General features: G+C 54.2%; 6 protein-coding genes across 6 annotated transcripts; 2 read left to right on the top strand and 4 right to left on the bottom strand.

Moving 5' to 3' along the window:
* Positions 1-266: 266 nt before the first annotated feature.
* Positions 267-3,215, bottom strand: N7474_004788 (uncharacterized protein; the record flags this gene model as incomplete). The annotated part of the gene is made up of 3 exons (XM_057196203.1): positions 267-1,680; positions 1,735-3,061; positions 3,119-3,215. 3 exons carry the CDS (start codon positions 3,213-3,215, stop codon positions 267-269), a joined length of 2,838 nt encoding a protein of 945 aa, XP_057053599.1.
* Positions 3,216-4,267: 1,052 nt separating this feature from the next.
* On the bottom strand, positions 4,268-7,483 carry N7474_004787 (Zn(II)2Cys6 transcription factor; the record flags this gene model as incomplete). Its single annotated transcript, XM_057196202.1, has 2 exons — positions 4,268-5,161; positions 5,219-7,483. 2 exons carry the CDS (start codon positions 7,481-7,483, stop codon positions 4,268-4,270), a joined length of 3,159 nt encoding a protein of 1,052 aa, XP_057053598.1.
* A 1,279-nt stretch (positions 7,484-8,762) lies between these two features.
* On the bottom strand, positions 8,763-10,713 carry N7474_004786 (MFS transporter; the record flags this gene model as incomplete). Its single annotated transcript, XM_057196201.1, has 3 exons — positions 8,763-9,564; positions 9,626-10,508; positions 10,617-10,713. The coding sequence occupies 3 exons, from the start codon at positions 10,711-10,713 to the stop codon at positions 8,763-8,765; spliced, it is 1,782 nt and encodes a 593-aa protein (XP_057053597.1).
* Positions 10,714-16,706: 5,993 nt separating this feature from the next.
* On the top strand, positions 16,707-18,335 carry N7474_004785 (GTP-binding protein Obg; the record flags this gene model as incomplete). The annotated part of the gene is made up of 1 exon (XM_057196200.1): positions 16,707-18,335. The coding sequence occupies one exon, from the start codon at positions 16,707-16,709 to the stop codon at positions 18,333-18,335; it is 1,629 nt and encodes a 542-aa protein (XP_057053596.1).
* A 251-nt stretch (positions 18,336-18,586) lies between these two features.
* On the top strand, positions 18,587-20,218 carry N7474_004784 (putative JmjC domain protein; the record flags this gene model as incomplete). The annotated part of the gene is made up of 1 exon (XM_057196199.1): positions 18,587-20,218. The coding sequence occupies one exon, from the start codon at positions 18,587-18,589 to the stop codon at positions 20,216-20,218; it is 1,632 nt and encodes a 543-aa protein (XP_057053595.1).
* Positions 20,219-20,436: 218 nt separating this feature from the next.
* N7474_004783 (uncharacterized protein) lies at positions 20,437-22,058 on the bottom strand (the record flags this gene model as incomplete). The annotated part of the gene is made up of 3 exons (XM_057196198.1): positions 20,437-20,637; positions 20,724-21,193; positions 21,278-22,058. The coding sequence occupies 3 exons, from the start codon at positions 22,056-22,058 to the stop codon at positions 20,437-20,439; spliced, it is 1,452 nt and encodes a 483-aa protein (XP_057053594.1).
* Positions 22,059-22,445: the final 387 nt, after the last annotated feature.

Raw genomic sequence — 22,445 nt, 5'->3', positions numbered from 1 at the left:
AAAGTGTATTTTATGTATTTTAATCCGTCATTTGGGCGTATTGGCGGGGTAAAGTATTTGGATGCCTGAGTGCCTGGGGCAGGTACGTTTAGGGCTGGGCGTTCAAGTAGTCGAGATGGCTTAGATTCGGGGTATTTCATCTAACATAAAACAAGAAAAGATACAAATGAAGCGGAGAGAAGCTCCCACCAACGCCCCAGAACCAAAACACTCTAAAAAGAGAAATGCTAGGCAAGATGCAGTAAGCGCCAATGTCCGTCTTATGGTCACATCACCCTCCCTCCATTGCGAATCCATTCCCGCAGACGGCCCAGGTCCAGGATACACTCGCGGTGCATCTCACACGCCACCTCCCAGTGCTTGCGCACCTGGATATCCTCCTCGATTCCGCGCAGATACGCGCTAAATCCACCCTTGCCACTGCCGGGGACGAGCGTCTCCTCGTCCTCGTTTCTGTCGGTGTCTTCGCTGATCCCACTCTGGTCGCCGTCGCCATCGCCGCCATTCAGATTCAAGCGTGCACTGTCGCCTACGGCGCTGATCCAGCGCGGCGCGAGCCCGGTTTCAACGGCCTCCTGGCGGGCAATGAAATGCTGAAGCATGCGGCGGTTGAATTGGTTCCACTCCCGCATATACGTCGTCATCTCGGACACGTAGCGGGACCACTGCTCGCGTGACAGAGCGAGTTGCTGTGATCCGGCGCGAGCAGGAGCCGGCTCCGGTGCGCGCGGCCGTTTGGGTGGGTTTGGGCAATTCAACTCTCGGGGCCGGATGTCACGCTTCGTCGTGGTCGGCGGCTTCGCCTGAGATTGGAAGGGAAGGGTGTCGCCCATCTCTTGCAAATTCTCAATGCCGCCGTTTGCGCTGCTGAACGGGGCCGTGTTCCGCAGATTATCGAGGTCGAAGAGCGGCGCGCGAGTTTCTGCGCTCGAGCTATTGGCCTCTGTCCGAGACTGTGATCGAGGCTTTTTGGTCGGCGTGGGTGCATCTTTAGAAGCATGCGATGGCAAGTCGGGATAGTTTGCAGTTCGGGGTTCTCCAGCGGGCCCTTTCTCGGGCATGGACGACAGAGGCGGCGGGGGAGGAAGATCGTCATCTAGATCCATCGCCTCAGCGTCCGCGGGCGCGGCGTGAGCTGACTCGGCAGGAATGTTGCCATTAGCCGTCCCATGTACTTCCTCCGCTTCGGTTGCCACGCTCGCTGGTTGTGGCGCGCTTCGGACCTTGACACCGGATCGTGGGGGTCTCTTGGGACTTCGAGAATGCGGGATATTTGCCGACGGCCGGGACTTGTCTGTCTCGGGCACATTCCACGAAAGGTTCTGTAACTGCTCGGCCCATTGGTCCACAGAGAAGGTTGCTTTCGCGAATGGAGTAGGTGGCTGCTCCACTGGCTGGGCTTTTGGGTAGTGAGAGGTATCAACAAATGGATTCGCACTAGCTGATGCAGGTGACTGCGCTGGCAGGGTAGATCCATTCTGAGTCGACGCCCGGCCCCGGTTCCGGGAACTTGTCGGCCGGCGGAACGCCTCCTTATCTGAAGGTTGCTGGCCCATGAAGGTAAACTGGGTCAGATGATCTCTCCAGTCCTCGGCGGAGAACTTCTTATGTAGGTTGCTGGGGCTGTTACGCCCAAATTCTCCGAAATAATGGTTCGCCGTATTGGAAGACGCATCAGTCCTACACAGATCACGTTAGTATGGTCTGGGTGATGGATACTGTCGGACATCATACCTAGTGCTAGAGCCCTGGAACCTGGGATTCTGATCCGGTCGATATGATCCTTTGGGGAACGCCGCGCTATCCGAATTATGTCCTTTTGCGTCGTCACTGTCAGCAAGTGCATCATATATCCATGATCGAGGGGGATTCCGTGGTCTCCAGGTTTGGGAGAAATCCGGCGGCGGAGGCGGGGAGTACGAGTGCGCAAAGCTTGAAGGGGTCCATTGGGGGAAGGGGTCCTCACCGGGGCTGGAATCATCCTCGCGATGGAAGTCGGCGAATTTCTGGTGGGGGCGAAGGCGGCTCTTGGGCACGGCCTTTGGTTTGAATGCGCCGGTGCGGCCAACGTTCACCTCGTCGGAATCAGACTCGGAGTCGTCATCCAGATCACTGGAACTCGATGATATGGAGATGTTTCGAGATCGCGTGGATCGGTCCTTGGGGCTGGCACTGTGATGCCGTCCCGGTTGGCCGGATGAAGAGATGGGATGATCTGCGCTCGAACTGGGTCGATATGAACCTGAAGGAGTGCGCATGGTTGCGGAACGATTGAGTTTAGGGCTCGCAAAGAAGGTCTTTTCACCTCCGGTCCCGGCGTAGCGGCTACTATATCCCCCCATAGGAGATGGCTCAGGGTCGATATAGCTGAAGGGTCGGTCCGTCCGATGATTAGTAGTGTAGGCAGAGGTACCGCGGGCCATGGGCTCGTCCCCTCCTGCAGTTCCCGGTGCAAACCCCTGCTTCTTCTTGGGTGACGTTGGATTCGACGCTGTCGGTGGCGGAGCTTTGAAGTATTCATATGCAGATTTAGGGCGTGGGCCTTGCTGTCCGAAAGGTGCATTCTGTCTCGGCGCAGCACCAGATGAGGGAGCTGCGCGTCCAGTCCTAGGATCAAACTGTTGCCAGCCTTGCGTTTTGTTGTTTCCTCTCATGCCTTGGAATCCCCGGAAAGCATCCGCCCTCGTCTGCGCCTCATCCTGTGCATTATGCCATTGTTGGGGTCCTGCTCGAGCATGAGATGCATATCGTTGGGCTCCAAATGACGGGCCATTTGGCGGGGGCTCGTTTGGCGGGGGCTGTGGTTTGCGAGAGTAGGGGGGCTTCTGGCTCTGCGATTTCGAAGCCGATGTAGGCGCACGACTGCTCGGCTGAGCTTTCCGCGGCGTATTTGCCTTGGGCGGTCCATAAAACTTCCCATATCCAGCGCGTAGCCGGTCCGTGTCATATTTCAACCGTTGTTGAGGGTCACTAAGGATCTCGTTTGCCGCTTGGATGGCCTGGAACTTGGCGTTGAACTCGATTTCTTTGCCCGGGTTTCGGTCGGGGTGGTACTTCAGTGCTACCCACACCCAAAAAGTCAGTGGTGGCTTCTAACTACTGTCTCGGTCACACTTACCTAGTTTCCTGAATTGCTTCTTTATATCCTCAGCTTCCGCGCTGGGCGCAAGACCTAGGTCCGCGTAGTAATCCCTCCGCACATCCGCTTTCACCATGTTGATACCGTGCCGACGGTGACTCTATGGAGTTCTTTGGTTCTCAAAGTGCATAATAGGTGGTCAAGCGGGTAATCAACTGTTTCGCCCATGACAAGTCATAGAAACTTGGCTCAGAAATACGTCTTCCGGCGCGTCACTTTCGCATCCAGGCCCAACTGGAGGGGGTACCTGCGGTACTGACGCGACAGACGCGAAGGCGACAGATAGTCGAAGGCCGGCAGTGTATCCTCGCAGAAAGTACCCTAGAGAGAGGGCGTCTCAGAGCAAGGAAGAGGCTCGTTCTGAGAATCACAGTATCACGAGGCTCAAGCGGCTAGCGGTGAATGCGTTGATCAGGCGCCGACTCAGCAAGGACAAGGGCAAAACGGTTCGGTGACGGTTCAGTGAGATGACAGGAAACGGGGCGCACGCTTCCTAACCAGAGAGTGACACGTTTTGTTAGTCTAGAAAAAGAGTGACAACAGTACAGCTGCGCGCGACGATCGTAGAGATTGCCGATCGAGCGGGCAGCAGCTGATGGCGTTACGGTCAGGCAGAATGGCCCAAGCGTTGGGGCAAAGCGACCAACAAGAGGCGGTAGATCCCACCGTCACTGAATGGAGAAAGGCATGCAAAAGAGGTAAGAAGGTTTGTGCGTTGGTCCTGTGGGAAGAGCGTGAGAACGAGAGGGAAAAATGATCGGTTGTTTGTTTGGGAGGAAGAGTTGGTTGCCGCCTTAGGCATCAATAGGGAGCATACACTGGAGCGTCTACAGCCGACAACCACTGTCACCGCAAGGTCTCTAAATAAAACGGATTATTGTATGTATATCTCTTTAGATGGTATCCAAACGCAGACATGTACAAAACCAAGCCAGATCAGAAACAGACCCTTGCCCCAGAACCCAGAACAGTCCATTTTCACCCATGAGCCTCTTGAACTATGCCCAATAAACGCATAACAAAAAGGAGGGACAGTAATAAATATAACACAAATCCAAAGGCGATCAAAAGATGATAAATAGGGAGGGAGGGAGGAAAAAGGAACAACCCAAAGGAAAGAAAAATCATCTAAGCATCACCACCAGAAGCGCCTGCTCCCGAACCGCCAAAGAAATAGCCCTCTAAAAGATCGTAGTTGGGATTCTCACTCCAATCATGCTGGAAGTCGACTGCCATACCGAACCCCAGATCAATCCCCACGTTCTGGCCCAAATTATGGCCGAGAGAGGGCATGTTCGCCAAACTGTAATCCGCATTGACATCGGGGTCCATGCCGGCTGCGTTCTCCGCATCCCCAGACCCAAAATCCAAGAAATCGAGGCTGATGCCTGATTGCTGCGCGTCGGCCTCAGTAGGTGGGACGGCGTGGGGCCCATTGCCGGAGTTGGCGGCTACACTACCAGGTGAACCAGGCGAACCCCCATAGAAGAACTGTGGCGGGGGCTGTGGAGACCCTGGGTTCTCGTACTTGAGATAGTACTCCATAGAAGGGGTGCGCTGACCGAATTGCCGAGAAGAGCGGTCAGCGGCGAAGCCGGGAGCCGACGAGTCCGTGAACTCTGAGCGGACAGGGAAAGATGGCCCTCCAGGTCGAGACCGATCGGCAAGCGGAGTATTGTCGTTGAACAAATCCGCCAGGTTCATGTCGAATTTAGGAGGCGGGCGAGTGACGCGGGTCTGCGTATTTCGCCGAGCCTGGCCTTGGCCAAGGTGTGGCCGCTGGTCCATCGACGGTTGCCGTGGTCCACCAGACTGGAAAGAGCCGCCTGAACGCGTAGTGGCTTGGATGCGGCTCATGTCAACCTGCGACCCGAAGCCGGTGGTGGACAGGCACATCTGGACAGTGGCTTTGCTCATGCGCTCAAAGGCATCTCGGCAAGCCTCTGCGGGAGGACACTTATGGAACAAGTCCCCAAGAACTGAGGTTGCAGCAAGAACGGTGAAATCGACTTCGTCGAGTGTCTGAGGAACAAATTATGAGCACAAGGTGAAGAGCAAAAGGATACTCGAAAAACGTACCAAACGGCTTCGCACCAGGGGCGAATGCCAGATCGCATACAAAAAGGAAATTCCTAGAAGAACAGTGTTAATGACATGACAACGAACAAGAGAGGGAGACGCATCGTTCGTACCAGCCATAAAAATATGGTGGGTGGCCAGATAAGTGTAGTTGACCAAGCGCACCCGGTGAAGTTGACGATAAATCCGAATCACCTTCTGACCAGCCTCAGCTACGTTGAGGTAAACGTGGTCCTCCTCGTCGCCTTCATCCACATTAGAGAAAGACGGACTAGAAACGTCATCCGGAGTCAACTCGCTCGCCAGTTCAGCGGGAACAGTCAAACTCTGTTGATACAGCAGAATAATAGCTTGCCAATAATTCAGCTCAAGCAGTTCGATAGAGAATCGCACGCCAGTGTCGGAGCGTGTCGGGGCGGTCTCGAGCCATTCCACCAGACGACGATGTACATCGTGGCGCCAGGAGCGGAAGGTGTCAAAGCCCTGGAGGAAAGGAGAGGTAAGTTCGGCATGAGGAAGGATAACGGTGCCGCTCGAAGCTCTTCTTCGTACGGCACGCGCCTGTTGGAATTGGAGGACATCGTGGATTTCGGATTGGAGGAGACGGAGCTTGAAGTAATGGAATGCGACGTGCTTATATGTCGGGGTGCCATCGGGAGGTGTTAGGAGGCCAGCTTTAGTGATGAACTTGTCGTCCATCATAGACGGGAACTCGGTGCTAATCGCTTGATCACTAATGCCGAACGGCCGTCCGACGCAGGTCGCAACAAGACGGTCGAAACTGTAGACGCACCACCACAGACGACGGCGGAGGTCACGCACCCATTCGCGCCGGCCTCGTTCGCGGGCGTCGATGCGCGGTTTGGTTTGGCTGCCATCTTTCGCACCCGAATCGATGCCTACCCCGTCCTCGTAGTGAAGTCCGAGGTCCACAGCCAAGCGCGTAGCAACTCCGACGATGTACCAGAGACCGGGAGCAACCGGCCGCAGCAAGGCAAAGCTGGCTAAGAGAAGCACTGCTTGAAGCTCCTCCAGCCCGCCGAAGCCTTCGCTGGACGAGGAGCCAAGGAATGACTCCAGGTGAATGATCGCAGATGCATGGTATTCCTCTGGTTGATACTGATGACTTGAGAGTCTCGGTCTTTTCGACGTAGATGATGACCGGTCGCGGCTAGAGCGACTTTCGTCATCTGAGCCTTGGGACTTATCGTCGTAAATGACGCCCGCGCCGATGGCAAACACGATATTGAGGGTGTAGAGGGCCCGGGGAGATCGGTTCTTCTCCTCTAACTGATATGTGCGGTCCAAGAGCTCCATGAAGTCGCCTCGATGGAGAATGGGCATCTGAGGATTCGCGTGTTCAAAATACAGGTCAACTAGCCTCTCGGCGAGCTCCCGATCTGGGAAGGCAGCTCGTTTCATCATCGGTCTTGTTTGCAGCCCGAAAAACGAATCTCGCATCGACCCCCCGCCAACGCCGGGGGCGCCGGCAGCGCCCTGGGGCAGACGTTCACTCGTACGGACCGGAGCGCGGTCCGGCATGTTGCCCGGAAGAGAGCTCCGTACGGCAGCAAACACAACTCGCGCGAACGAAATCCCGGATGTAGAGCCCAGGTATCGAGGATCAGAAGTTCCTTGCACCGAGACCATGCCAATGTTCGACACTAGATTGTGTAGTCGCCAGTTCTCCTCGTCTCCATCTCCATCGCGGGCCGCATCACCGTCGAAGTTTTGGTCGGCAGACTCTTCTTTCACTCTTGGATTCCTCCCTTGTGCCTTATCCGCAGTTGAGGCCTCGCCGGCTGTGCCATCACCGCGGTGGGAATCACCTTCGGTCTCGACTTTGACCGCTTCCTCTTCGTCGAAGGCTACCGCTTTCTTGAATTCGACATTATGCATGGCCAGCTGCTTCTCGAGATAGGCCACCCGGGTCTCCAGGAAATAGACATAACTGCGCGGGATCTCTCGCTTGGTAATGGGGTCGTAGCCGACACAGCGCACCCCCGCCTTCTCGCAGGACTGGCATCGCGGCAAACGCTGGTCGCAGCGGTTCTTGCGCAGACGGCAGCGATTGCAGGCCGAGACATTGCGGAATGAGGAGGACGCAGAGGACGAGGTCGTGGTGGACAGCGCGGGCGAGGTGGAGGGGAGATTGGTTGCAGTGGAGGGGTTATTGGCGGTATTGTCGGACTGGGTTGGAGGGGTTTCGCTGGAGGGATGCGGTCTCTTCTTCCCCGAAGATGGCGGGGAAGGGGATTTCGGCATGGTGACAAACGAGTGTTGAGTGTCGCAGACTTGCGATCATCTCTTCTTGCGTGGTGGAGTCGCTATTGCGGAGACGGCGGTCGGGAACAGCTGGACCGATCAACGGGCATGATAGGTAAAATGTCCTGGTGAAGGTCGGCGCACAGCAGACGGACGGGTATCGCGATCCCACAGACGAGAAAGGGAGACAGTCCGCAATGGCTACGGTAACGTGGCGGGTCCCAACTTTGTCGCAGTGCTGCTCTCCGCGGCGCAAGTGCCGCCCCGGGGGCTGATTATCCTCCGAGATGGGCCGAGTCGGGAGGTGAGCGTGCACGGGATCTACCACGGCGGTTTAGCACACGAGATGATTGAGCTGAAGATGTTTGATCAAGTAATAGTCGTCCGAGCAAAGGAGGGAGATCGGAGAGCAGGCGACCTCGGAAGGTTGCAAGGTGACCGTAGTTGCGACCTAGGGCTCTGGTGGAGCAAAGGGCCAGTCAGCAAACCAGATCAAGTAGTTGCCCTCGGGAACCCTGGATGCAAGACACCACACCCTAACTCGGGTTCATTCGGTTTCCCCAGAATCGCGGCAGATGTGCAACGGGAAGGCCACCGCGATCATGCAGGATCTGATCGAGTAATCAATGACCGTTGTCCGGCAATTGGCTATGTCTTGGAGCGTGGCACTTGTCCTCGGGAATGGCATCGCAGGCTGGGTGGACCCGGCCGGGATTCTTGGCCAGCCATTGGTGGAGAAGCAACCAAGTCTGGGGTTAACAGTTGAGACAAGAGTCTGGGGAGCGGCTTAAAGAGATACAACATATCGGGTCACACCTTGGCTGCACACCGGTGGAGCCCTAAGTGCAGGTACTGGGTCAGACGGAATATAAAAATAGCCATAAATAAGGTACCTAAATGTCGGAGACATATAGCGAATGCTTGAGTGTATAACAACAACGCGGAAATCACAGAAAGCCTCCCAGATGCACATGAGTATCGTCAAAAGTGTATAACCAGTCCATGCTCCGGAAAAAAATAAGAGTGAGAAAAAGAAAAAGAGAGACCCGAATGTCATGCGTTCGCAGATGCATCCATCTATATCATTTGCGCCGTGGCCCGGTCTCGAGAAGAGAAGAAATCATTCATCAAGAGGAAAAGGAAAAGGAAATAATTTTGGTATGTCGGTGAGAAAGGAAAAAGAGAATCAATCCCATGTTGAGACGATGGTACGCAATAGCGCCGGAAATGAACATGTCCTGCACGGAAGGATTCGGGAGAGAAAGAGAAAGATGTGGATCTAGACGCGAGCCGCTGAGGGATCGGTTTCGGACCGAGTGAACCTCTCAACGGCGGTCAAGTCCAGAGTCGAGGCGTCAAAGTCGTGGTCAATGCTGGAGCGGAGAGAGAGGAGCCGTTGCTCCTCCTCCGGCAAGGTAGTGGAGTTTCGTGGGGTGAAATCGGAGAGGGCGTTTTGCTTCAGCTCAGACTCGTTGACTTCAGATTGCTTGAACCGATCGGGCGTTGGTGGCTCCTCCATCCAGAAGCTCTCAATGGCGCCGACCACGCAGACGAGACCGCATGCCCACCAGGCGAGCACGGAGTACCCACTACCGAGACCCTTGGAGTGCAGCAGGCCGGTTACCGTGGGACCAAAGGCCCGGCTGAGGCTGGCGACGGAGGCCGCGGCGCCGTTGATGGAGCCCAGCACCTTCGAAGACGGGGCAGAGTTGGCCAGCATGATGGCAGTTGCAGGGAAGGCAATGACATGGAAGGTGATCTTGCTGATCAATGCCACGTACGCGGCGGGCATTTGCAGCTTGGCTGGAAGCAGGATGAGATAGGGCACGGCCATGTAAAGCGGTGGCCAGATCATCAGCACAAAGCGGAAGGTCCGAAGGGTGCCAAAGTGCTTGACCACGAATGGGAAGAGCCAGAGCTGGGCAATCATCGAGTACACGCCCTGGACGGCGAGCATGAGCCCAATGGTCTTGGTCATCAGGCCAAGGCCGCCAGTGAACTTGAGAGGCAGGACCACTTCGGCATCTGATTTGGGAGTGCTCAGGAAGACCGGCATCAGCTGGTCAAACGACACGCTGTGGCTGCAGGCAGGGTGTCATGTCAGCATCAGTCTCTTTTGAGGCGGCGTTAGGGCTAACTCACTATGCAAGAATCCCGTAAGCCACGATAGTCAAGATGACTTGTCGGGTAAATGCCTTGGGCGCAGGGCGTTTCTGCCCTTCCAGATCGGCATCTGCAGGGTGGTCCATCGCAGAGCTCATGCGCGGCGTTGATTCGGCGCAGTCATAGTCCGGTGGCACGTCACCATACACGAAATACTTGGTTTCCTCAGCGCTCACGTCGGAATCGTCGGGAAGTTGGACCCGCGAGCCACAGCATTGGCTGACGAGCCAGTGCCCGAGCTCAAGACCGGGGTCACGACGGTGCTTCTTCTCCGGGTGCGTCTCTTCCAGAAACAGGAAGCCGACCACGACGCCACACACCAACACGGTGATACACACCAGATTGGGCAGCAGGAAGGGGAATCGGTCGAACAGCGTATTGCGCGCAAAGACCGAAGGGTAGTTTTCGCACGGTTGGGCCAAAGCACCGCCCAGAGCCGGCCCGATGATGGAGCCCAAGCACCACACAAAGGGCATGATCGAGTAAGCTCGCGGCTGGTGCTCCTTGACAGTCACGATCTCTGCGACGGTCGTCTGCAGCACGCCGATATTCCCGTTCAGCAGGCCACCCAGCGCGCGCGCAATCATGGCAGTTGCCAGGTTGGGCGCAAATCCGAACACCACCATGCTGATCGCCGTGCCCACCAGGCCCATAATCAGAACGGGCTTGCGGCCGATTCGATCGCTCATACGGCCCCAGAACATGCCCGCCGAAAACTCGGCGAAGGTGAAGGACGAGGTGATCATGCCGGCATACAGCGCAATCTTGCCGTCGTTATCCGTAACATGGAATGACTCGACCATGCGATAGACGTAGGGGAAAATCGACATGAACGCGATGGGCTCGCAAATGCGGCAAAGCGCTGGAAAGCATAGTTAGAACCCATGGTCACCGTTGTTGTTGCAAAGTCCCCAGAATCCGGGGTTATCGTTCGCATATTTGGATCGCTTTGCAAAAGTACTGGACTTACCTAAAACAAACAATTGCCGGACAGGAAATGCAGACCAGTCTTCACCAGCGCCATTGCGCTGCCTCCGGCCCTGTAAACAGGATGGCCGTTGGAACATTTTGTCTGCAAAAACAAGAAAAGAGGGAGAAACCAGAAAAAGAAAATCACAGGCCCCGCGTCTCCAGGTAGGTGTGACAAGAAGAAAAAAAAAGTACGAAAGGCCGTGCTTTTGTTTTCTGACAGTTTCCCCAGGTTAATGGGACAGGGCTCGGAAGGGAGAGAATGCAATTGGTGTGGAGGCTGGCGGTATATCGGAGCAAGGAGCCTCTTTTCTGGCGTTTAGGGCATCAGCATTGCTCCCCCTGCGGTTGAACCCTATCGGGGCGATAAATGAGACACCAGCAAGGGAGGGCCTTGACACAATAATGACCTCGGAAGTTTCTAAAGGCAAATCAAGGAGACGGCCCCTCGGAGGTTTGGAGGAAGGGCGAGCGAAGAATGGGGAAGGGATCTATGAAGAATCTTGGGGAAGGGCGTGGGAGGTCCAAGGCAAGACAGAGGTTAATAAATTGCGACGAGCAGATCACAAAGAAGACAGGGAGTTCATTCCAACCGGTCCGGAGGGGAAAGGGGAGGATATTATATGAAAATCCCAGCCGGGTGTTTTACGGTGGATAGGTCCCATCTATAGAGTCAAGCTCGATGAGATCGAGCGCCACAGAGCCCAAACGTCAAACCCCCATGAACATTTTGGTAACAGCTGTACAGAAGCTGCAGGATGCAGAGTAAAATTGTTGGATTAGGATCATAGCATAATAATCAGACCCACCAAGGAAAAAATAATTGATTTATTATTTTTTGATTGAATTTTCTTTTCGTACCGTAATCATAATTCCAGGGAAGCTCAGATCGGGGCTATCCAATTCAAGCACCGTCCAAAGGGGGCGGAAGAAACACCCTGGAGGCAAGGACCAGTGGAAAACCAATGGCAAACCTCAAATCAAAGCTGATCTCCGACCAGTATCGTCATCTTTTCACACGGGGAATCCCACGGCGGTCTTCCGACCAGTCGGCGGTTGTGGAATCGCTGCCCAAATGCTGACCGGTTTCACGACCTGGTCGCATATTATAATAGTTGCTGAAGGCGAATACATACATCATAGTCAACTGTCAAATACGTTGGTATTCAACCGGGCCCCCAGGTCCGGTCAGGAAGGAAGGGGGCGATACTTGCCCTATTTTGTCTAGCGGACAAGAGATGGATCCTGATGGATCCTGAGCACCGGGCCCCCGGGGAACAGCAGGAGGCGGTTTCCCAGCGCGCTAAATCATCCGTCTTAGTTAAAGATGATCGGCGCCGGCCCTTTCTTCCAGTGGTCTGGTTTTAGTGTGACTTAGTGGGATGATAGATCTCGCATGACTTCTCCTTAATCAAAAAAACCCCCGGGGGAAAAAAGAGCCTTCTTTCATCGTCATCAGACTACTGCGACCCCCGAGCCACGATCTGCCCCGCCACTAACTAGGGAATTCTGGAAATCCGCCGGGTTCTGTCCCGCGCGATGGTTGGGAACCACCCGCGGAAGACGGGAGAGGGAGTTAAACGGATGGCTGCCGGCCAGCCCATGATTGGTTAACAAATCACGGGCGGGATTGACGGCGCCGAGGCATATTCTCTCAATAATCAACCGGAAACAATGCCACTTGTTTCGCATTGGCGACATCCAACATGCGGTGAACCAGGGTGGCCAACATTACAACAGGGGCCAAAAACGGTCACTGCAACGGGACTACATACTCTCAATTTTCTGTCCCCGTGATCATGATTTCCAAGCCAGTGGGTCGGTTATGGTGCCTACTACTTCCACGCGATGGCCAGTGGCTGGCTCTATGCATCGCGTATGCGCTTAATGCCCTGCGCTATCTGTAATACATACGCGAAAGGGGGTGGGCTACCAGAAAGGAAATGGATAGGGACGATCGTCCTGTCAAGGTCGGAATTGGCGGTTGTACACAGAAATGTAGCGCAAGGATGAGAGACAGCAAATTCACCGACACTCCGCGGCTTGTCCAGTCACCAACGTCCTACTATAGTGATCGCCATGCCCAAACCCCCTCCTCGTTAACCCCTTTTCAGAGGCGACAATCAAGTTTGCAGTTGATGATCCCGAATGTGGCGCTGGCTAGCAACGTGAATGGCTGTCGCCCATTGTAACTGACAGAGCTGCCAAAGAATCCACCGAAATGTCGGTAAACCTAGAGCCGACCCAGCGCAAAGGGCCAAACGCGGCAGGGACCCAGGCAATTGGGAGAGAAACCTTGCCAAGTGGGCCTTTATTGTATCATAACTTTATACAGTGCTAAGTATACCAATACAATGTCAATGTAAAGGGGCCAGGTGTTTTCGCCTACCAGGGAATTTTCGAAAAGCCGGTGAGACCTGGCTACTCTCATAGGTCGACGTCATGAATCCACACAGAAGCAAACATTCCAAAGACAATGTTGGCAAATCCTTCCATGCATTGCGTGCATAGAAAACAAACGCCATGCATCGGACTGAACTACATACATTGGAGCAGGACAACTACAACCACAAGCAGCCCAACAGCGAACGAAAACATTGACTGGCGGTGACGCGGGCCGTTCTTCCATTCGCACTCTTCAAATATTGTCACGCGGGCGACTCGGGTGGCGCCGTCCTGTACAGCAGCGCCTATCGGCCTTCGTGTCTGGAGAGGAGCCATTCGGACTGCGCGGAGTGAGCGGATATGAACACATTGATTTTGTCGATCATCTGCGTGAGCTTGATTCTCAGCCTGCAGCCAGCCAAATGACCTCATGTTGGCCCTAGGTTCGTCCTGACTGCCAGCAACGTACAACCAGTAGGATGTACTCTTGTTGTAGTCCAAGTGGAGAAGACAAACCAACTAAAATGCGGCCACTGAGCGGTGAACTACTTGGCTGCAGGCGATGCTCGACTACAAGTATAACAGCGAAGGATCATTGGTTGCTCGGCACTTCTCCGTGGACTCGGAATTCGCGTCTGCACCGCCGGTAGCGAAGGCTAGTCATTGTGCATGCACCTTGGCCTGCGTATGTAGTCCAAATCGACAACTATTGTTCCCCTGCCGTCGGGCAACAAAAGACGGTGAACAACAACAAGTCCGAAGGATTCAAGTCTCGTAAACACCCTTCACCTCAGCATCGCAGATCTCGAAAGCTTTGCTCCTCCGGTTTACCTTTCGCCAGATCGGGTATTCGCCTGATCTAAACACTTGCAGCATCTGATTGCACCATTGCCGGGCATTCTTGAACACCCCTTTCATTCCGCGATGAGATCTGCTCGCAGGATGTGAACTCGCTCCCCTTTCCGAGCACCTGGTATGTCTACCTGGCTAACCAGTTTACCTTTCGCTTAGATCCGTGAACTCAATGCCTAACGAGCTATCCCACCATTCCTGAAAAATCCCGCCACAGTGAACGAATTGAATCGGGCATATCCGAGAATATCCATATTGTCTAGATCCCTCGATCGACAAGATGCTACATACAGACCAGACAAGCTTGATCGACACCACGCCTGCCATCCCGTATTGCCGGGTTCTGACACTCGCATCATACATACATACGGCCTGGGGTGCTTTCATGACGTCTGGAATCGCAAAAAAAAATATAAAAAAAAAAATTGGCAAGGCTAGGAGACAACGCCGAAGCCATTTCCTGCCATAGGAATGCGCCGTCCGTTGTGATCAGTCACCTTTTGCCCTCCCACATTCCCGCAGTGTTCATAAGATGGCGGGAAAGTGGAGAAAAACAAGGGTTCAGTTCATACTCTTGGGTCCGAGCGAGTCGTCTGCAAAATGCAGATCCTCTCTGGCCCTTCCATCGAGATCAGATTCTCGATCTGGTCAGTCGTCGACGCAGGTACTCGGGCTTTCTTCCAGCGCGTAACTTCCCGTGACCCGATCGGGTCGTCCGTCGAAGTTAATCGTCGGGTATGCATGCTTCTGTGCCGCCCGGAGCAAGAACTTTTGCGTGAGCGCTTGAGCGCAGTCTCACATTGGCATTGTGCCCCTACGAGAATGGGCCGTCTCACCTTGCTCAAAGTCCGGCATTATTCACACAGCACCACACTGGCCCCCAGGCGAACCAATCTGTCAGTCTTATTTTGGATATGACAGGTCGCCGCGCTACTCTTTGCCCCCCGGATATAGTCCCGATCTAGACCTGCAATCTAGGCTTTGTGGAAGGTTTCTGACACCTACAGTAGTTCTGCGCGGCAGGATCAGACATGCATCGGACGGAGCAGAAGAACGAACACGTACTTTTCTTAAGGCAATGTACCTGATGCATGTACTAAAGTACGACAAAGTAGTTAATGGCAGCAGTCCACAATTCTTGCCGATCGCCTCGAAATCGACCACTGGCCACACTTTCACTTTGTGTGTCAATGGGGCGAAGGATGAAAAGTGGCCCTGCCCTGGCTAGCTGTGGGCGGCCGCTAGACGAAACATCCGCGCTCCAATCAGAGCCCTAAACAGTCAGTTTCCGGGGAAGTCGGAAGCACAAGTACGACCATGGTACTGTCGGTACTTAGTTTTCCTTAGAGGATCCACTCGGACAGACAGCCTTCCTTTCCACTTTCTTGTTCATCTAACAGGAATCGCGGTTCCACACAGGTGGCGCCAGTTACCATCATACAAAGCACCGGGACGCTGGATCCGGTGCCGCGACGGGGAATAGCAGGCAAAAGTCCCAGTCACAATTTTAGATCCCTGTACCGATTTTCGCACTATTGAATCGGATGTCGGTCATGTGAATTTCTTCCCCTGGTTCTTTTTCTTTTCCTCTTTTCGGGCTTCTTTTGTTCCACATGGAATTGGGCCCGCTCCTTGCCTGGCGCATACTACCCCAGCGGAGAACGAACTGGCCCTTTGTTTGACCGATCGCACCCCTTGGTGCCTCGAGCGCCATTGCTGGAATCGTACCCCGCCACTGATTATTAGTGTCGCGCCACATATCCCATGGGATTGGTTCGGTTCAGATGAAGGATTCCATGCACTGTACTCCCTATGGAAAGTTTGTAGTACTATTGTACGACAGGATTTAGAACTTGTCAAAAAGTACAATACATAGTACTTCGTACGTACGCGGGGGGTGGCCCGACCCGGGGTGAAAACAGCTGAGTGATAGATACACTATCCCGCAGCATATCTCATGCAACCATCGTCGTCACATGTGATGACATTGTATACAATGGCACCAATAATTTTGGGCTAGATAAAAGATATTGAGGTGGATGTCTACAATACACATATCCACAAGTCGAGAAGGACCACCATTAAATCAGATACACTTTATTCTCAGGGAACTGTGCTTCAAATCTTCAAAAGTAATGGATTCATTTTATAACACTCACTGTTATTGTGATTGCCTTTCCTCCATCCAGAATGATGCACCGGTCATTTAACTACTGTAGCAGGGGTTCCCTTGCAACATCAATGATCTCTCGATTCTAGCGACCTCTGACTATGCCCCATCCCAGCATGATTCCAAATACGCAAGACCAAACACTCGGAGGAACGTACCATGTTCCTAATAAAGTCGGCAGTCGGCATTGCATGCATGTCCATCATGTATCTGTCCGTCATCTGCGACCCTTGATCGTCCTGCATCTACATCTGTCTGGGGTACTAAAACACTAATGTGGGATTTGGACGAGGACCCCGGCCACTATGGTCCCTACCGCTGTAAAATATGCTTCGGGCATATGAACAAGGATTTACTGGCTTGAAAATAGTCGATATGTATTCGGCAGTTGAATGCACGCCGAGACACTGGCAATGCAGGGGCCCAGGATGTGAATCTATAGATCAAAAGTACATCCTTCGATCTTAGTTTCCGTCACTTGCAATCACTTGCAGTTTGCCGTCTAGCAAACTTTAACAGCTGCTTCGAGGCTAACATGGTCCTCCCCTTTTCTCGATGGCACATATTGTATACTCCAGTTGTCAATGAGATACTTATCTTTATACTTAAGTCTTATCACACGTGACTCGAGATATCGATATCCCTTGGCGACGCAAACTCACCCAACACTTCGACCAGCTGAGCATGGCCCATTCACGATTACTTCTCACTCTGCCCAAATGCAGATGCAGAATCCCTACCGCCTCCATCCCCTTCATCACACGTGGACGATGGCAGAGCACCGATGCCGCTGACTTACCTCATTTGAACCCACCCCCGGACGACTATTCGCGCTTTATCTTTCAAGACAAGTGCCGTGTGACAGTCCACGCCGGATCTGGCGGTCATGGCTGTGTTTCGTTTCTGCGGGAAAAGTACGTTGAAGAAGGACCTCCGAACGGCGGCGATGGCGGCAGCGGAGGAAGCATTTACATCCAAACGGTGGAGGGATTGACGAGTCTACACAAGCTCGCACGCAGAGGCGTGATTAGAGCCAGTCGCGGCAGAAACGGACAGGGGAAAAGCAAAGGGGGAAAACGCGGCAACGATGTGTTGATCCAGGTTCCTGTCGGTACCGTCGTGCGCGAAGTCGACCGTGACGATCCCGTCGCAAATGAACTAGCTCGTTTGAGGAGCGAGAGACTTCTGCGTCAACAAGAGCCTGAAAATGAAGAAGAGACGACGGAAATGTTCACTCCTGTTCGCCACGACCGCTGGGTGTTGTATCCCGGGGCCAACCCCTCCAATTTTTTGACGGTGAAATTCCCTCGATCAAAGCCACGGAGGCAGCATATCGCCGCGATGGAGCCGCAAGCCCCCATCTTCCTTGACCTCTCACAACCAATGGACAAGCCATTGCTGCTAGCCGCAGGTGGCGCGGGCGGAATGGGCAACGCACACTTCGTCACTAGGAACATGGGTCGACCGGAATTTGCAGCCCGCGGTGAAGGCGGCATGCGGTTAGAGCTAGACTTTGAGCTCAAGATCCTGGCGGATATTGGGTTGGTCGGAAAGCCCAATGCGGGCAAGAGCACGCTCCTCCGCTCGTTGACCAACAGCAGGACGCGCATCGGGAACTGGGAATTCACCACCCTCTCCCCCCAGATCGGGACGGTCATTGTTGATGACTACAAAGGTCGACCACTGGTGGAGTCGAAGGGGAAGATCCCGCGCACGCACTTCACTATTGCAGACATTCCGGGCTTAGTGGAAGACGCTCATCTCGACCGCGGGCTGGGTCTAGGGTTCCTCCGACACATCGAAAGGGCTGGGATCTTAGCTTTTGTGGTTGATCTTAGCGCCGGAGACCCTATACAGGGTCTGCAGAAGCTATGGCATGAACTCGGCGAGTATGAACGCCTGGATGAGGTCGAGCCGCCGGTCGATGAGAGTGAAGACGGAGACGTGATTGAGTGGGATACCTCTGGTTCTGGTCTTCCGGAGCTTGATCCCACACGAAGTCGCCGTCGGAGTGAACTGCCAGCCGAAACCCCTACCACCGTCCGGAAAGATGGCTCTCTACCTCGTCTCACATTACCGCCCATCCACAAGAAACCCTGGTTCGTGGTGGCTACCAAGGCTGACCTAGAGAACACGCAAGACCGGTACAAGGACCTCCAGGAGTACCTAACCGCCGTTGAGAAGGGACAGGCAGAGCATCCGTCTGGACATGCCGATGGATGGAAGGAATCACTCCAAGCTGTGCCGGTCAGCGCCATGAGAGGCGAGGGCGTCAGTCGCATCCCGAAGCTAGTGATGGAGTTTCTGGCGTAAATGGATGCATGAGATAAGTTTGTATATTAGATCTGTATATTAATTACAAAAATAATACCCTATGAGGAATTGGCCTAGTCGCCTGTCTAGCTGTGTTTGGCCGGAGTGCCTTCTTTCCATGTCGACTGAAGCACGCCTCCGTCCGTCATTTCACTTCTTCTTCTTCTTCTTCTTCTTCTTCTTCTTCTTCTTCTTCTTCCTAAACCTATTTCCATGCCCTCCATCACGTCTTCCTCTTTCATGTTGTTATCATGAGCCTCAACGCCACCATCCGCGACGCATTCTCCGCCATCACCTCATCCTCCGACGACCTGATCCGGCAATGTCTCCCCGACTCCCCCACCCTTCTCTTCTCCGACCCCGAAAAAGCTCTTGAGCTCGCCGACGCCAAACTACACGTCTTCCCCTTCAAGGATGTGCACCTTTGCTGGCGCAGGCTGTACACAGACGCGTCCATCGTGAAAGTCTGTTTCACGATCATCCGCCACTGCAACCTTGCGCGACTCGACTACAACCTGCAACCCGACCCCCACCACCTCCTCGAACAGCTCAACAATAATGCAGACCCAAAGATCAAGATCAGTCCGCATGCGGGATGGCTCTCCGAGGCCATCCACGCCCTCGACAAGGCTCTCATAATGACCGGCGCCCCGCGCCGCGAGAAGCTCATCGAAACCCTGCTCTCCGCGCTGCAGGCCGCAACAGACGATGACCATAAACACCACGACACGGACGACAGCGACGCGCAGCAACCCCAATCCAAGCGCAGAAAATACTCGCCTCCCCTCTTTCCGCCCACTGCCGTCCCCGAGCCTCGTCTGGAACATCCCATCGCGCGCGTATCGGCTCCATCCTTCGACTCCATCGAGCACCATATCCACAATAGTCGCACTCCGCTTGTCATTACGGGAGCTGTGGACCACTGGCCCGCCCTTTCAACCCGGCCGTGGGCCTCGCGCGACTACTGGTGGGATCGCACGTTCGGAGGCCGCAGACTCGTTCCCGTTGAGGTGGGACGCTCGTATACTGATGAGGAATGGGGGCAGAAGATTATGCCTTTCAAGGAGTTTGCAGATACATATATCTGGCATGGCGGGCTGGAGCCCGGTCATGCGGACCAAAAGACCGCTGGTGCTGAAGGGATTGATGCCCAGACGGGGTATATGGCTCAGCATGATCTTCTTGCTCAGATCCCGGCCCTGCGAAAAGATCTCAGTGTCCCGGACTACTGCTATATCGATCCTCCCGCCGCGGAGCCGGGAACCCCGGTTTACCTGAGCAAGCTCAATAAGCGCAAGGAGGCACCGTCCAAGACTTCCAGGTCAAAATCTTCTCAAGACAAGCCGTCACCTGTTGTCATGGGGGAGACAGACAACGTCCCAGACGAAGAAGGCCCAGGCGAGGTGATGGCTCTCCCCAGTGATCCAATAATCAACACCTGGATCGGTCCAGCATGGACCATCTCCCCACTGCATCACGACCCATACCACAACATTCTCGTCCAGGTGGTAGGGAGCAAGTACATCCGTCTATATTCACCACATACGCCCGCGCACCAGATCCATCCCCGCGGTCAGGAATGGGTTGCATCGTCCGATGCATCCGCGAAATCGAAAGACAGAAGGGCAGACGACGAGAAGGAGGAGGGGGAGGTCACCCATAAACTCATCGACATGTCCAATACCTCCAAGGTGGACCTCGCTGCTATTGAACTGTCGCCGGCCGAGTACGAGCAATGGGATGACATGTGGCCCGGGTTCATGGAGGCGGAGTATGTCGAGACGGTCCTCCATGAGGGTGAGTGTTTGTATATTCCCGTGGGATGGTGGCACTATGTGCGCGGGTTGAGGGCCGGGGTTAGTGTGAGTTTCTGGTGGGGATGAAGATGATGAAGATGCGCTGGTTTTCTTCATGCTCCGCATCTCTTGACAGCCGGTAACAAAACAATTCAATTGATGAGACCAAGTATTTATGTACATCTGCATACCTCAGACACGAATGGCATGATACCTCTAATAGACAACCACCTCTTTATCATTAAATATCAGCTCTATTGTTCTCTTCTGAAACTGCTATATACGTCCATACCAGTAGACACAGTCTAACTCCAGGCCTCCACCAGCTCGCACAGCGTCTCCTCCCCACCCACATTCCCTGGAAACACAACAAAAGGCACACCACGATGTCTCGAGCTAGGTTCATCACATCGCCAAAGCGGCACCCCTGGCGCCGCCTGGCCGAGGACCGTGGCGCGCTTGACATTGAGTCCCTTGGTGGCTGCGTCGGAGGAGGTGATGCCACCCTTTTACGTGATATCAGCCGTCATGTCCAGTTATGAAACAAACAGAAAGAAGAAAGCAGGGAGACGTAAAGCACATCAACACATACCTTAGCAATAATATACCTCGGCCTTACCTCAACCCGCTGCAAGATGGCAACCAACGCCTCCGCAACAAGAGCTCCAATTCTCAACGACTCAACTTCATCACCACCGGTAACAAGGTCCCGACTCGTCATGACGAGTGTATCCTTCCCTTTACCCAAAAAAGACTCCGTCTCCCGCACAACCCGCTCAATAACCTTTGCGGCGCTCTCAGGGCCCGCAATCAGCTCGGTCACATTCATCTCGATGATAGCCAGCTCATCAGTGCCAGCTGGGCCGCGCCGCTCGGCCAGGACTTTAAGTTGTGCGGTTGTCTTGGGCACATAGGAGCCTGCGACGATGAGTGCGCCAGTTTGGCGCGGGGATGGGAGGTGCAGCTCGGCAGCGGAGATGGGTGCTTTGGAGCGTATTCCCAGGCGGGTTGAGACGAAGGCGGCGCCCGTGCGGTAGAGGAAATGCTTTCCTTTTGCTTCGGCTGGATTATATGATATTCATTAGTACGTGTCATGCAGGTATAATGCAGTAGCAGATGAAGATGAAGAAGATACTTCGTACTTACCCAGTAACAATCCCGCAACAAAAACATGCATATCACTCTCCGCCGCCGCATTAACAATAACCACGCCCCCAGCCGGGGCATTAAGCAGCTTCTCACAAACAGCATCGGGCCCACCAATTCGAATATCATCGATGGTCACTGAGAGCAGCTGCTCGGGCACGAACCGTCCCGGCGCTTTTTCAAGGACATAGTCCCTCAGACTAGAACTCTGATATCCGAAGGAAGCATCACGCGCAAACTGCGTCTTCCCCGCCGGAACGAGATCCGCCCCCTCAGCAACATAGTGCACATCATTGATGCTAAACCTTCCACCCTGGAAGAAGAACGGCGCTAGAACAAGCGCATCCGCAGGCCCGAAGACGGACTGCGCGACATCCGGTTCGAGCGGGAAATGTCCGCGCAGAGTGCTATCGCCGCGGAGGACGATGTCGACTTTTGTGTTTGTTTTCTTCGCGGCGGCGAATACGTTTGTGCAGATTGTGCGGAGCAGGTCTTCGGCGTCGGAGGGTGGGAGGGCGCGCGAGTTGGTGAGGATGAAGAAGCCACGTGAGGTACGGTGGAACTCTGCTTCGAGCGTTGCGGGGTCCCAGACTGTTAGCACGTTGATGTCGTGGCAGGTCTGTGTGCCGGTTGGGTCGTCGTCTAGGACGACGAGGCGATTGACGGGCGTCGTTGCGAGAGTTTGGGCGATTTGGTCTTGCGCGTCAGAGGCATACTCCTGTGGGAGTTGGACGAGAGTGGCTTCCCGGGGGAGGACGGGGTAGTCGGTTGGTTGGGTCATTATGTTGTCTGTCAAACAGGGTGTGATGTTGATGAAGAGAAGTGTAGTTTATAAAAGATGTGGGGGATACTTGTGCGGGGAGCGTGCGGAGAGAACGCCGAGCTCCCAAGTCGGACCCCAACCGGTAGTTACATAGCACATAGTAGGTGAAAATGTAGATTCAGGTATGGATTGCCCTACATGACAGAAACAAAAGCCCAACGCCGGGGCAGTCGGATAGACTGCTGTGAAAATGCCCATATAAGGTCATTATACATCCATGGATATACTCCCTAATTCATTCATTCCCACCTGCGCCCAGTTACCCTACCTTCGCAAATATCATATCCTCCCTCGTCCGAAGCGTGTAAACAGTGTGTGCAAGTTGACGGTCGTAGACTGCGTGAA

This window comes from Penicillium riverlandense (assembly GCF_028828495.1).
Source record: "Penicillium riverlandense strain IBT 135883 chromosome Unknown utg000003l_segment0_segment0, whole genome shotgun sequence".
Classification (NCBI taxonomy): Eukaryota; Fungi; Ascomycota; class Eurotiomycetes; order Eurotiales; family Aspergillaceae; genus Penicillium; species Penicillium riverlandense.
This window is presented reverse-complemented; position numbering and strand designations above follow the sequence as displayed.